Below are 16,501 nucleotides of genomic sequence, written 5' to 3' on the forward strand. Positions count from 1 at the left end.
AAAACACTGACCAAAAACTGTTTACATAAACATTGTAGAGCTGCTCCTGTATAACACAGCTCACTGAACTGACCAACTCTTCTTACTTAACTATAATTGTCAATATTAGTAGATTTATTGTGATTTTCATCTTTTTTACTACTAGTATTCCATTTTTCTGACATTCGTCCCCATGAGGTGTGCTGCAAGTAACAGGACTTCAGCAATTTATAGAGAAAAAAGAAGAAAAAAACAAAAAAAGTATAATTATTGAATTTCTGAACTGTTCCTGACATTTTCTCAAACCACACTTTATTTAATTTCACACTTTTTATAAGGACACACTTTATTTCATTCTGTCATTTTTCACATTTCATTGACAGTGATGATGTCACCGCCCCCGTCATCTATCAGCCAATCACATGTGCCCGCCTCACTTCAACTAGCAAACTGAACCAGTGCTAATTTAGCCAGTTAGCTCCTGTTAGCTGGAGCAACAACATCAGAGTCATTCTGAATCAACCAACCAGAGGCTGCTGCTGTAAATACACACAGATTGGCTCCATAGACTGAAAGGTGAGCTGCTGAATATCACTCTGAAATGAACAAAGACTTTCTTTTCTCATGGAAACACATTTTAAAGATTCTTCAAACATTAAAGTTCATCTTTTTAATGTTTTCTTCACTGCAGTTTCCTCCAGTCGATTCTGATCTTATCTAACCTGCAGACATTTATCTGATCACACAGTATTTTATCTGATCACACAGTATTTTATCTAATCACACAGTATTTTATCTGATCACAGTATTTTATTTCATCACACAGTATTTTATCTCATCACACAGTATTTTATCTGATCACACAGTATTTTATCTGATCACACAGTATTTTATCTGATCACACAGTATTTTATCTGATCACACAGTATTTTATCTAATCACACAGTATTTTATCTGATCACACAGTATTTTATCTGATCACACAGTATTTTATCTGATCACACAGTATTTTATCTGATCACACAGTATTTTATCTAATTACAGTATTTCATAGAGTGAATAAAGTCTGTTATAAGTTCCCACAGCCCAATGAGATCACTTTAAATGTCTTGTTATAATGGACCAACAGTCTGAAACACAATATGAAGTTTATGATCATATATGAAAAAAAACATCAGATGGTCACATTTAAGAAGCTAGAACCAGAGAATATTTGGTTTGTTTAGCTGACAAATAACTAAAAGGATTAACTGAAGATCAAAATAGTTCATGTGACTGATCAATTCATCCACATGTTGCAGGTCTATTCTGACACATTACATGAGGACTTTGAGGAACAATCACAGAAATTCAACATTAAAGGAGCATTCTGTAGTTTTGGTGAAGAAATGTTAATGAGCAGAGAAAGATCTTCATTGGCTGATTTTTTTTCTGCCTCAACAAATAAATAAAAAACTCTCTTTGTTTTCATGACTGAATAAACTGAATAAACAAACTGACCTTAAAGGAAAACACAGTTTATACTGTTTTACTCTGTTTATATGTGGCGGACCCTGCCACCTCTCTAGCGTCAAACAGTGTTCTGGGACCTTCTTCTCTTCTGAGAAGAGCTCGTTGATTCACTGATGGAAAAGATAATATTTTCTGAGTTTGTATTATTACCTCATTAATTGTAAACATTAAAATTATGAGTTTGAATTTCTTCTCCAAAACTACGTAGTGCCCCTTTAAATCTCATCCTCTTGGACGGTCTCTTCTTCTTCTTTGTCTCCTCCTCCTCCTCGTGGAAGACCTTCCATCTGCCTGCTTCCTCCAGCTCAGTTTGACGTCTCCTTTCACCCCCTGGTCCTTCACCCTCTGTTGGACCTGATAAAAACTCCTCAGCATCATCACTCACATAGAGATATTACATTCTGCATTCTTCTTTATATCTTCCTCTATTTAGGAGCTCTGCATCACATTTATACATTGACATGTTTAGTTCCCTAAGATGGCGTCGACCTGTTGGCCTGTTGTCCTTTCTGACTTTCTCCTCCTCTCTCTTCTGTTGTAAAGGCTCTGGCTTTTCTAAAACTGATAGTAAAGTTTGTGCTGAGCGTCGACTCTGAACGAGTCACAGTTCTGCCTCAGTCGGCCTGCAGAGTGGCACGACGACACTCTTTAATCCTGCACATATGTACGTGCACAGCTTCCTACACGATGCTCAGCTCATGTCATGTTGATCTGTTTCCTGCCTCTTCACACTGTTTCTTGTTCTGCTCAGTTTTCCCTCGGGGGATCAATAAAGTCTGATTTTATTTGAATTTGTTCTGTTTGTGTATAAAATTAGAAAGGTCCAACATGATTTACCTCCTTCAACATTTGTTCCATCACAGCAGGGTCGTTGAGATCCAGAGAGGAGTCCTTTCTCTCCAGACGCACTTTGATCACTTGCTTTGTAGTCATAGCGACTGTGAAGAAAATATGTTCATATGAATATTGACATTCATCAGTTTGAACACTGACAGTGAAACTGTGCTTCTCTCCTCCATCTGTGTCAGGATGGCTCTCACCATTTTTGTGCTCTAAGCAAGATGAGGAGTTGGATATGTTTATTGCAGCTGAGGTTAACTATCTCATTATGTATGTAATGTAGACAAAGTATTAAGCATTTCAATTGCTAACACATTAAAATTACATGCATAGCACAAATATTGAAACTGACAACACAGAGAGCAAAACCTCTTCTCAAGTCTCCAAAACTTTACACAAATTTAACAATTCAAAATGTCACTTTTTAAAAGCACTGAACACGGTTCTTTGCATAAGACACAACAATCTGACATAAAGTCACATGTTTGCCATTCAAAATGACACTACATGAGCTAATTGGCCACTATATGTGCCACCTGGCCAAATAATTGTTAATTGTTTCCACAATCAGGAAGTAAGCACTAAAAGACCACAGGTGAGCACCTTTTTTCCATCAACAATGGAAGACGTTGTAGAGAGAGGAAGAGGAAGAGGAAGAGGGAGGGTGAGAATGAGAGGGGGAGGAAGAGTGAGAGGTAGAGCTGTAGAGGAGGTCATGGCCAAAGAAAACAACAACTTTCAAATGAAATCAGAGCAACCTGAGTTGATCATGTCATCAATCATTGGCTGACACTGTGAGAGGCTGGACAGAGTGCAGCCCAACTTGAGCCGTTTTACTGTCGCCTCTGTAATCTGGACATTTAGACTGGAGTACAGGTATGTAACCAACCTTTCTTTCACACCATGTGGTACACCCCATGTCATAGTGTATCACTCAGAACGTTTACATGCACATCTTAGTCAGATTACAGCCATAGTTCGACTCTGCTACTCAATCAGACAACTGCAACTGTCCGAGTATACATGCCGGTGAGAAAATGGATTTATTGTCCGGAGCATGTCATACCCGGTACGCTAGGTGGCGCTGTACCCATTTCACTAGTGGTAACAGAAACACCTCCGGCTGACCTCTTTACGTCACCAGCAACAACAAACTGCCTCGGCATTCAAGAAAGATGGCGTACGAAGAGCGAGACGAAGCTACATCTTTGTACACTTCGTACATGGTGCACATGATAATTACACAAACTAGATGCACAATGGTGTCCGATCCGATCTGATGGAACGTATACATGCAGGAGTAATGTGACTATCAATCAAATAATCTAGGTGTTTTAATGATCATGGTCACATCATGCTATATAAGAAATGAGACTGAGATGAGAGTAAAGATGAGAGTGCTTTTTATTATGCCCAACAGTGTGTAGTTGGTTAGACAAAAATCTGGTAATATGAATGAAGTGTGTGCCATCTGGGGCAAAAGTTTGATTATGATAATGCTATATGTAGTTTGGTTGCACTTGGAAAAAACTGTAACAGAACTCACCGGCGTCAGGCTGCGTTGTGCTGGATGTGGTGCTGCTGCTGCTTGTTGTCTGAACTGCAGCTGTATTCAAACACACAGTACGTTCATACTGTTACATCACTGCATTCAGTCTGTTGTGTCATTCTACAACTACAAAACATCTGTTCAAGTGAATATTGACATTCATCAGTTTGAACACTGACAGTGAAACTGTGCTTCTATCCTCCATCTGTGGCATCTGTTTGATAACTTTACTAATAATTTCATATCAATGATAAACATCAGGAGTGATTACATTTTATTTTCTGTCTATAACTTTATGTTTTGTGTTGTTTTTGTTACATTATCATTGATTTGATGCTAAATTAAAACAAATTCCAAATATAAATACTAGGTCATCAAAAGTTAATACTCACGTGGGCCGTAGCAAATGAACGACATGTTCTGGCCACAGGGATCGTCCACCATTTGCCATCGCTGCCCAAGTCTGCCACCACACAAGCCTCTTTCCCACCTAGGTTGTCAGGTTGACCTTGAAGCCAGTGCCTAAATGAGGAGCTACTTCCATCCGACCACTTCCAGGAGTCTCTGAAAAGTCCGATCCAGACTATATATCCTGCAGATACCAGGTCCTTTATCTTCTGGTTCTCTGCCGTGTTCCTCACACTGGCCAGGTCTGTGTGGTGTTCTCTGCAGTAGCTCTGGGCCTCAGTCCAGGTCATGAGAGTCTCGATGAGGACAAACGTCACATTCAGCCCTGAAAACAGAGCACAGTGCTGTGCAGAGGTACTATAACATACAGTTTACCATCCATGTGGTGTCTGTGGCAGAATTCACAGCATTATAATCCACTGAATTAATGACTTTGTAAAATAAGAATGGAAGACATGATCATCTTAATAAATGTTACTGAGTATTTCTTCACCGTCTCTCCACATTAATAATCACATCCTTAAAATCTACATCTAATAGATTCACACATTCTGTTTCCTACATGTGAATATGTTCTCAGATGTATGAAACACAAACATACGGCCCTCTGAAGGGTCACCAGATACATCTGAGGGGTCGTCACATGGTTGATGGGAGAGGAAAGAAAAGAAAAACCTTCTGATACACAAATCTGTTTTCAGCTTTTCTTTTCTTTAACTTTCTTCCAATATTTGCTTTTCCATAAAACATTGGATCATTGGACTTCTTTGGACGTCACCATGTGAGAAGTTTAGTGGGGAAATGTTTCTCTGGTGGAACTAACAACACATGAACATGTTCAATAAATAACAACGTGTTGTATTTTATAAGCTTCTCATATGTTTTTAATGTATATATTAATCTGAACAGTAACATGTAACTACAGCTGTTGAGTAAATGAAGTCAGTTCAAAAACATCATTCTTCCTCTGAGATCCAGTGGAGTTATAAAGTTACATAGTAAATAAAGTACTGTAGTAATAGAGTACATGTACTCAGTTACTTTCATGTGGGGTGTGTAGCCAGATCTGAGTTTTATTATCTGAAACAGCTGAATTGCGGCCACGTCTCCGTCTGAGTGACTCAGAGACTGAAGCGTGTCTTTAAATCCAGCAGGATGGACGATTACAACGCTCTTCTATCTGCTCGACACAAACAAGTCATTCATCACCGACAAAGTTCTGTTTCTCATTCTCATCTGATCGCTGTCACATCATCAATATTAACTGCTGCCTTATTGGCTTGTAAGTCGTCTGTAAAGCTCTTTGAATTGTACTAACTTTGATGGAAGGTGCTGTAAATAAAGTTTGACTGACTGATCCTGTATCAGCCCAAATAATGAGAGAGAGCTCAACAAACTGAACTGGTATGTTTTAAACTTCACTACTTAATATTCTCACCTCTGACATCCATGCAGATTGACGTACGGCGAAATTCACAATCCCAGTCGTTCCATCGTCCATCACTATACATCTGTGTGCAGTGCTGTCTACTGTAAGAGTTGCCTGGTTCTCCATCCTTCCACTGTCTGAACTCGGTCTCCCCGTCTCTGTAGAAGCTGGTGTCTGACAGTGACCACCTCCAGCTGTTCACGTCATCATACAGCCCGATCCAGAATAACTGAAAGCAACATTTTAATTTTTGTTTCTTTAGCCTCACATTTATTACACAGCAACACAACATACACTCAAAAGTAAATCTGAGGCTTCAGCAGTATGAGTGACACAAATCAACAGGCTTTCTAACACAACATTCACTCCTTTTGTTTCCATCCACTGCAGCTCAACAGGGACACTCAGTCTGGTGAAACACAACCAGGGAATTTTATATTAAAACACTTTACAGTTGGGACGCTGTGTAGAATAAAGACACAACACACACATTTACAAAGACCTGACTTCAGTTCTGCTGTTTCTGAGCTCATGTAGTAAAATCATTTCTACAATCATGTGTTTGACGACCTCGCCCTGTCCTTGCTTGTGAACGGCTGAGCCTTTCGAGGACGCCTCTTTCATACCTGATGATGATACTATCACCTGTTACTGATGAACCTGTTCACCTGTGGAAGGTTCCAACACAACAACTGTCAGTCTTTTGTTGCCCGTCCCAATTTGTGTGAAACGCGCTGCTGCAGAATAGGTATATATTTACAAAGATCTGTGAAGTTGAACATTAAGTAAATGAATTGTCTTTGTACTGTTTTAAATTGAGTTTATGTCCAAAAGAATCAGCAAATTGTCACATTCTCCGATTCTGACATATGTAGACATTTAGCCTAAGTACGTCTCATACTATAAACACATAATGAGGCATTTTCCAGAGCTAGAGGTAGGAGTAGTTTAAATTCAAGCTGCACCTTCATCAGACACAAGATTAAAGTGCTGCTTACAATGTCCTTCTGAGAAGTAGTGGAGTAGAAGTACAGAGAGGCATTAAATGGAAATACTCAAGTTCAAGTACAGAACTTCAAAATGTTACTTCAAATGTATCTACTGACTTTACACCAATGTGGAAGTGCAAAACGTTCAACCTGTGTGTCATTTACATGATTGCTGAAAATGGCTTTGAGATTAAAGAAAGACATCAGTGAACTCACATCAGACGCTTGTCTTGTAGCTACCATGTCGATCACGATCTTCACGTCCTCCATGTTGTCTATAGTTGCCAGGTCAGTGTATTTTTCTCTGCAGTACTTCTGAGCTTCAGTCATGTTCTTCTGGTCATAAACAAAATGGTACTGACGACGGACCTGTGATGAGACGGCACTCAGCCCTGTAGTGACAGACATGCACACTGATTACATTTGGGTGAAACATGACTTCTTTGATACATCTTGACTTTGTAGATGTATTCAGGGCAGGACCCTCTACATGTTTGAGCAATTTGGGGTAGATGGCAAATTGTATCCTCTCCGGAAACCATCACCTTATTGCAGTGGAGAGGTTTGTGTGTCCCAATGAACCTGGGAGCTAGGTTGTCAGGAGCCATGTGCTCCCGGTAGGGTCTCCCAAGGAAAATCGGTCTCAGGTGAGAGGCCAGACTAAGTATGGTTCACAAATACCCCACGAAAGATAGAGGTGTGAGGCGAGAGACCCTGCCTGGAGGAAGCCCGGGGCCCACGTCCGATGCCAGGCCTGGACAGAGGGTGCATGAGCAAGCCCCTGGTTGCCTTGTCTGCCTTGGGGCCCGGCTGGGCACAGCTCAAAAGAGCAACGTGGCACTTCTCCCTCCCCCATCCTGTGGACCCACCATATGCGGGAGAAACTGCTGGGGTTGGGTGTGCTGCCACATAGGTGGCAGTGGTGGTGACGGGTCTCGGCGACCCAGACCTGGACAACAGAGGCTGACTCTGGGGACATGGAACGTCACCTCTCTTGGGGGGAAGGAGCCAGAGCTGGTGTGGGAGGTTGATGGGGTTGTTGGAGTTGACCTCAGTGGACAAGAGGGTCGTCTCCCTATGCCTAAGGGCTGGGGGGAAAACTCTGAATGTTGTCTGTGCATATGCACCGAACAGCATTACCGAGTATGCGGCCCTCTTGGAGGTCCTGGCTGGCACCCTGAATGGGGCTTCAGTGGGGGACTCTGTAGTCCTACTTAAAAATTACAACGTGCACGTCGGCAATGACAGGGATGCCTGGAGGGGCGTGATTGGGAGGAACGGCCTCCTCGATCTAACCCGAGTGGTGTTTCTATTATTAGACTTAGTGTACGTGGTACCAGAGCACCCTAGGTTGAAGGTCAATGATCGATTTGTGATCGTATTATCTGATCTGAGTGTGTTTTGGACGCTCGGGTGCAGAGAGGGGCAGAGCTGTCAACTGATCACCACCTGGTGGTGAATTAGGTTCGGTGGCAGGGGAAACCCCTGGACAGACCTGGTAAGTCCAAATGAGTAGTGCGGGTAAGCTGGGAGGAGGCCCCTGTCCGAGACGCCTTCAACTCCCACCTCCGAAGGAGCTTCTCTAGCATCCCTGTGGAGCCTGGGGATATCGAACCTGAATGGACGATGTTCAAAGCTTCCATTGTTGAAGCTGCAGCTGTGTCCTGTGGCCATAGGGTCCTAGGTGCCTCAAGGGGCGGCAACCCTCGGACACCGTTGTGGACACCGGTGGTCAGGGAAGCTGTCCGACTGAAGAAGGAGTCCTTTAGGGACATGTTGTCCCGGGGGACTCCTGAGGCAGTTTTGGGGTACTGATAGCAGCCGCAGCTGTGGCACAGGCAAAGCAGCGGGTGTGGGAGGAGTTCAGCGAGGCCATGGAGAAGGACTTTCGGGCGGCGGCAAGTGCTTTTGGAACACCGTCCGGCACCTCAGGAGGGGGAAACGGGGAACCATTGAAGCTGTGTACAGCAAGGATGGGACCTTGTTGACCTCAACTGAGGAGGTCATAGGGCGGTGGAAGGAGCACATTGTTGACCTCCTGAATCCCACTCAGCCACCCTCTGTAACGGAGGTAGAGCTGGAGGATGATGGGGTATCATCGTCGATTTCCCTGGGTGAAGTCACTGTGGTAGTCAAACAACTCCACAGTGGCAAAGCCCCAGGGATTGCGCGTGGGTTGGGGTCGGTGCCGAAGGAGTGGAAAACAGGTGTGGTGATCCCTCTCTTTAAGAAAGGGGACCAGAGGGTGTGTGCCAATTACAGAGGTATCACACTACTCAGCCTGCCTGGGAAAGTCTACTCCAAGGTGCTGGAAAGGAGGGTCCGGCCGATTGTCGAATCTCAGATTGAACAGGAACAATGCGGATTCCGTCCTGATCGTGGAACAACGGACCAGCTCTTTACTCTGGCAGGGATCCTGGAGGGGGCCTGGGAGTACAATCTCCCAGTCCACATGTGTTTTGTGGATCTGGAGAAGGCGTACGACCGGGTCCCCAGGAATGTTCTGTGGGAGGTGCTGCGGGAGTATGGGGTCAGGGGGTCCCTTCTCAGGGCCATCCAATCCCTATATTCTCTAAGCGAGAGCTGCATGCGTGTACTCAGATGTAAGTCTGACTTGTTCCAAGGAGCGCGCCACCAGGTGTGACGCAGGTGAAAGCTTTTGATAAGTTTTGTCCACAGATGCTACTTGCAAAGTTTGGTGCAAATTGGTCAAATTTGGTTGGAAAAGGTTAGTTTATAATTTTTTCACAGAGCTTAAGTGACTCATAAGGAAGTAGTCACCTGCGTTTCATGTCATTCAGACAGACCAATGTGGAGATATGCAACACTTTGTGTTTTGAGCCAAATGTACAGGAACTCGTTATCTAATAACTTGAGTATTGTTTGGAATGTCAAAATTCTTTTAATAACTTTTGTCAGGAGGGTCCACAGATGCTGTGTGCAAAGTTTCGTGCAAATCGGTGAAATCGCCTGGGAGGAGTTCCAAAAAGTAGGTTTGCAACATTTCGCAAATTTGCGAGAAAAAAAAGGGAGGTGTAAATGGGCGAGGCCTATATCACGAGGATTCAGCACAATTCAGTGAATGCGTGGACATAAGGTTTTAGAATGTGTGAAAAAGTATATGTGAGTTATAAGCCAAAATGCACTTTCCTTGATTCGAGTGCCACTTAGTGGTGGGAATTGAGGACGATGATAGATCATGAAATTTTCCGGCAGGTGTGATGTACATTCCAAGTTTGATGAGTTTTGGGGTATGTTCAGGCAGTGAAAAATGCAATCATTTGGGACGAAAAAGTGGTCATTCAAAAAAAATAGGGACCTCGCAGGTCCAGACATCAGGCTCAGGCCCTAATAATGCAAACTCAGAAATATTTATCTTTTCCATCAGTGAATCAACAAGCTGTGTTCTGGGACAATAAGTCTGCTAGGTTGCCAGGGGGTGCCAGGGTCCGCCACATAGAAACAAAGTAAAACAATATAAACTGTGTTTTCCTTTAAGGTCAGTTTGCTTATTCGGTTCATTTAGTCATGAAAACAAAGAGAGTCTGTTTGTTTATTTTGTTTGTTTAGGCAGAAAAAAAAATCAGCCAATGGAGATCTTTCTCTGCTCATTAAGATTTATTTACCAAAACCACAGAACGCTCCTTTAATGGATTCTGATACTTTAAGCCCATTGATCTGATCAAACTTTTGTGGTTTAATTGAAAAGAGAGGTTCATATTTTTTAAGTGTGGAGGTTTAAATATCCTGTCACAAAGTTTTCTCTCATTGGTGTATAAACTGTGTGTGTGTATAAATATACCGGTATGTACTGTTTATATATTGAGTGCAGGTACAGAGTCTGAGAACATTCTGATTGAATCATCCCTAATTGTATTTTTAAGAATAAATGAGAGCTGTGATTGGTTCCTGCTTTATTCAGATGGATCCTAGTTTATTGTTGTTGGTTCTGAAAGTCAGTTCACCATCGAGAAATATTGGGGAACTCAGTGATGGTCTGTAAATGAAATACACCAAAGCTGGGCTGGAAAAAATAGAAAACTAAAGATTTTTCGAGCTGCAGTGTTACCCACAAAATATTTCAGAGTAAAAGAAATCAAATTTAGAGGATTCAGTTTGCATCAGTCTGTCGATAAATCAAAGGAGAAGGATTATACAAATGTGGTACATTATTTCAATTGAGAGTTCTGATGACAGTTTTGTCCCCACGGGGTTATCTGCTGTAATAAAATAATATCAACATCTATAAAGGGGGGTACACACATTACGATAATTGGGCTGATTTTGCTCAAATTTTACCCCTTCATGACCATTGAAGATTATCTTCTGTTTTATAAGATTATCCTATACGATTATCCTGTGGTCTGTGGTGTGTTAAGAGTCAATTTGTCCCAACAATTTGCTCGGAAACGGGTCCCGGCGGACAATTGTAAATGTTTAACTTGTTCAATATTTACAACAAAAAATCTTCGTGTGTGGGGAAAGCCGACGACTCCTGAGTCACTACTCCGTGAAATGTGACATGAAACGCCACGTAGCCAACCAGCTGACTGAGGAACACGGAAGCGGACGTAAATAAAAACAGAGGTGAGATCTGTGTTTGAATTAGCCATTTTAATGTTTAATGGAACAGCAATAGTCCGAGGACCACCATCATTCCCTCTTCTATGTCTTACATGTCTTTCATGTTTTAAAAACGTTTATTTACTCTTTTTTTAACATACAGTCTATGCTCTTTTCTGTTTATGAAGAGCCCGTTGACGCTGGGGTTGCTGCCATTGGTTACTGTAGATCACGTTTGATCACACGATATATCTGGTTTGGAGGACTAGATTCTAGATCGGCCATAAGACAGATAATCTTTATGTGTGTCGTGTCCTGTGCTGAGAATATCGGAGCACACCACACACAGTACGATCAAAGCTGATTCTTTAATCTTCATGTGTGGGGGCTCTACAGATAAAAAATCTCTTAAGATTTTTAAAATAAAATCCTTATGGGTGTACCCCCCCTTAAGACAAATAAAGTACTGACCTGATGCAGCCATGATGAGCAGCAGGACTGCATCCATCTTTGTCGGTTCTGTGTTCGTTCTGATGTGAGACTTCAGACTTGTGGCTGTTGAAGTAGCTTATTAAAGCTGACAGAGCTTCAATACAACATGTGACTGTCCACCTATGATTTGCATTATTGAAGGGAGCTGTTAACTTACTGTAAACTTAGAGAACACTGCTAAAACTGAACCTTACCCTTTATGCATGACATGGTTTGCATCCTCCATTTGGTTATCACAGCGTTTATGACAAGGAAACGGACAACACATTCATGGAAAATGGTGTTCTCTGCTGATTCTAAGCCACATCCCAACACTGTAAAACAACATAGAGAGTATTACAAGTAAAAGTTGTGTGTTCATAATTTTATTTGATTAAAAGTAGAATTAAATGTGACTTTAGCTTTAAAAATATAAATATATGTAGTACACTGAAAAGTATGAAACTGAAATGTGGAGGTGTAAATGTATACAGGTGCAAGTGACAAATGATGAAAGAAGCAAATACCGGACACCGGACCTGGCGGCCGCAGTCGCCCTCGCAGTCCACCACAAGGGCCAGCTGCTAGATGGTAAGCATCCGGCTCATGGCCGCATGACTCCGGCTGCCCACATGGGAGCCCTGCCACTGCCCAGGAGGAGGAAGAGTCTCTTGATGATACTCTACGCTTTGCCTCGGACCAAAAATGTATGGTCTTTTGGTGCGCCCTGACGCTGTGCAGGCATTTCCATAGTTTTTATTTATCAGGGACAGATTGTATAGAGTGAGTCGGCACACTCAGACAAGAAAAGAAATTACCCAGTTGCTTGTACCAAAAAGCTACCGGGAAACTGTTTTCCAGGTGGCTCATTATAACCCAATGCCTGGACACATGGGGGGTGACAACACTAGACTGGATAACTGCATGATCCTATTGGCCCGGTATTCAGGAGATGTACACTGCTGGTGTGTGCCCTGAATGCCAGCTGGTTAACCAGCCGGCCATCCCAAGAGCGCCTTAGCGCCCATTACCGCTCATGGAGGTCCTGTTTGAGCAGATTGCTATGGACCTCATCGGGCTGTTTCACTGGTGTGCACTGGGGTGTCGTTTTGGGTTAGTCCTTGTTGACTATGCATATCCCGAAGCAGTGCCCCTGCGCACTATCTCTGCAAAGAGTGTGGCACAGGCACCTTTTCAGGTCAACTCCCAAATTATGTCATGTATACCACAGGAATTTTATGGGTTATTGGGCATCAAGTCAATTTGGACTAGCGTATATCACCCCGGCCTGACACCGGGAGATAAAATGCTTGTATTCCCATCAACCCACTCCAAATTATTCGCCAAGTGGCAAGGCCCCTTCGTGGACACACGGCAAGTGGGCAACACAGATTTACCACCTCAACATCCTCAAAGCCTGGAGAGAGGCAGAGCCTGTTTCCCCGGTGACAGCGGTGACAGAAAGAGATGAGCCTGGGCCTGAGGTGCCAAAGTCCTCCAGTTCCACCTCGTTCCTCTGTGGTGGCCATCTCACACAGTCCCACAGGGAGCAGATGTTGCCAGGTTGCAGCAGCATTACGCTGATGTGTTCTCCCCCCAGCCAGTACGCACAGACCCCATACAGAACCATATCAAGATGCGTCCAGGCATGGCGGCGCTTTACAGCCCTATCGGTTACAAGAACACAAGAGAAAAGTGGTTCAGGAGGAATTGGCGGTCATGCTGGAGATGGAGGTAATAGAAGAGTCCAACAATGCCTGGTGTAGCCCCATAGTTCTGGTGGCCTAGAAGGATGGGTGTATCCAGTTATGTGTGAAGTATTGCAAGGTGAATGACGTTTCACAATTTGATGCCTACCTGATGCCCCGGGTCAATGAGCTCCTGGATCAGTTGGGCACGGCTTGCTTTTTCATGACACTGAATTTGACCAAGGGCAACTGGCAGATTCCCTTGTCTTCAGGGTCTAAGGACAAGACGGCTTTCTTTACCCTGTATGGTTTGTACCAATTGGTTACACTTCCATTTGGGTTGTTTGGTGCCCCAGCCACCTGCCAGCCAAATAATCTGGTGCTCAATGCAGACAAATGAAGGAGATGATTATCAACTTCCAGAAGTCACAGCCCAAGTATGCTCCTCTCAGCATCAGTAGCCACACAATGGAGAGAGTGGAGAACATCAAGTTCCTCAGAGTGCAGATATCCCAGGGCCTAAACTGGAATGAGAACACCTCAGTGATCACGATACAGGCCCAGCAGAGACTGTACTTCCTGAGGAAGCTGAAACAAGCCTGTCTCCCAGTCAGCATCCTCAGGACTTTCTATAGTGGTGTGGTGGAGAGCGTTCTGGCGTATTGTATCTAGACATGGTACTCCAGCTGCAGCATGTCAGACATAAAAGCCCTGCAGAGAATTGTTAGAGGAGCTGAGAGAGTCATTGGAGTTTCCCTTCCCTCTGTCCAAGAACTTTTCCTAAGCCACTGCAGGAGCAGGGTACTGAACGTGATAAAAAGTTAGCAAGCTACCTAAATAATGTCATCAACATGACTTCATATTTGAGCCAGGCAGACAGGCACAGCACATTCACAGCCTCTTACCGCAGGTTCAACTCTGCCTCCACTCTCGCCGCCAGTGTCCTCATTTCTCTCTCGTCTCAGCCTTGCCTCATCCCCCTCACGGTCACCTCCATCATCATCGGCCGCCAGTGCTGCCACAGGTGCAGAGGCTGGTCCACCTGTTCCACAAGTTACTCTTGAGTTGGATATTGGACAGACATACACTCCGGAGACACCCAGCAGCATCTCCTCAGTCAGAGTCAGATTGGGGTAGACCTAGGAGGTCGGGATGCGGGGCAGTGGCCGATTAGGTGGCCTGCGGCAAAAGTGGAAAACCCCTGAGGGGGACCGATGGCGACGGCGGAAGCCCTAAGGAGACCGGTGGTGAAGGCGTAGGCTGGGATTCACGGGAAGCTGGTGACAGGAGCGAAGTCTGTGACCCACTCGAGGCCGGCAGAAAAGGTGAAGGCTGTGACCTACTGGAGGCCAGCACCGAAGGCAAGAGTGAAAGCTATGACCCTCTGGAGGCTGGCGTTGAAGGTGAAGACGAAGGCTGTGACCCTGTGGAGGCCGGCAGTGAAGATGAAGGTGAAGGCTGTGATCTTCTGGAGGCTGAACCACTGACTGGGAAACACCGGCAGCTGTCGGCCTGGAAGCCGACAGGGAACCAATGGCTAGGACAGGACTTGGGTGGTTCTCCGACGGAGGGGCTGGAACCGATGTCAAACCGATGGGCCACTGACTGGGAACCACTTGCAGATGTCAACCGGGCCGCTGACTGGGAACCACTGGCAGACGTCGACTGGGCCACTGACTGGGAACCACTGGCAGATGTGAACCAGGCCGCCGACAAAGGAGCAGGAACAGGTGTCAGCCAGGTTGTCAGCCATGCCGTTACTGCAGATAACCCAGCAGGTGTAGGCTGGGTCATCGACACTGGAGCTGGGGTCCTGGGCAGGCATGGTTCTGAGGCACTGGGTAGACACCACTCTGGGGCACTGAACAGCAGTGAAGATGGAGCCCTGGGCAGCGGCGTGGAACAGCAGAACAGGGAGCCGGACCTCAGTGAGCCAGGACGTGACCGGGAACATCGGTTTCTAGAGGGAGGCACCTTGTATGCCAGACGAGTTCCCAAGAATAGGTCCACTGGGGATTTGTCTGGGACACAGGATGAGGTATGGGCTGGTAGCAGGGCTGAAGCGTAGACTTGGGCTTGGGCTGGAGCACTGGCAGCTATCAGGGAGCGACTGCTGTTTAATTCTTCCAATGAAGCCCTTTCAAGCTTCTCCACTGTGGGGATTAGCTCCACGGCGTCTGGAGTCTCCCGCAACCCGGGCCAAAAAAAAAAAAAACAGCTTCCCGTAATAAGTAAATACAGCCTGTAACCTTGCCTCCACATCCCTCCTGCAATTTAAAACAAACAAATTGTTACACAAGGTAAAAAACTGTGTGCATTTTGTCTGCTGGGTCCATTATGATCAGTTTGTTCTGTAATTGTGAGGTTATATTTTAGGACCCAAATGCAGACACACTGGGGACAAGAGGAGACACTGGAGGAACAATGGACCAAGACAGGGTAACATGGAATAAGACGGACAGACGGAGTGACCAGGATCAATGAGGAGGATATCATGAAAAGAACTGACAAACACATGAGGGAGAACAAAGACTATATACAGAGAGACACTGATGAGGGGGTCAGAAACAGGTGAGGTGAGTGAGGAGGAAAAAGGACAGGTGAGGTAACACAAAGAAGAAACTGAAAAGCAATAAGAGACACACAAGGGCATGGTTTCAAAATGAAACCTGAAATAAAATAATAAAACCCAGGATCATGACGATACCTTCGTAAAGTATGGAGCCTCCAAAGGATCACTACGGCAATGAGCCCTCAGGGCCTCAGTATTTAGAGCCATAACTCCAATAAAAGTACTGTTACAAAACAAGTTAACATCAGAAATTCTTACTTAAGTAAAAGTATGTAATTATTAGTATGAAAAGTAAAAGTAGTCAGAGTGCAGTAAAATGTTCCCTGTCAGTGTTTTTATCGCTGGTGTGTGTATTAATATTACTGCTGCATTCATGTCTTTAATGTTGAGCTCATTTTAACTCCTTTATACACTGTTGGCTGGTTTAATCTGCAGCAGAGCTTCATATTCTACCAGATCATCATATGTTGGTACTGTGGCTGTCCTGTGAGAACCACGTAT

General features: G+C 44.3%; 1 protein-coding gene across 1 annotated transcript in view; it reads right to left on the minus strand.

Annotated features, from left to right (window-relative positions):
* Positions 1-4,254: 4,254 nt before the first annotated feature.
* LOC115585711 (macrophage mannose receptor 1-like) overlaps positions 4,255-16,501 on the minus strand; it is a 29,940-nt gene continuing 17,693 nt past the window's right edge. Inside the window, exons 2-4 of the mRNA XM_030424307.1 lie at positions 6,923-7,098; positions 5,727-5,946; positions 4,255-4,613 (exon numbers count right to left, since the gene is read on the minus strand). Of these exons, the coding sequence (XP_030280167.1) occupies positions 4,255-4,613; positions 5,727-5,946; positions 6,923-7,098 (755 nt within the window). The remainder of the gene's footprint in view (positions 4,614-5,726; positions 5,947-6,922; positions 7,099-16,501) is intronic.

Source organism: Sparus aurata, chromosome 7 (assembly GCF_900880675.1).
Source record: "Sparus aurata chromosome 7, fSpaAur1.1, whole genome shotgun sequence".
In the NCBI taxonomy this organism is placed as follows: Eukaryota; Metazoa; Chordata; class Actinopteri; order Spariformes; family Sparidae; genus Sparus; species Sparus aurata.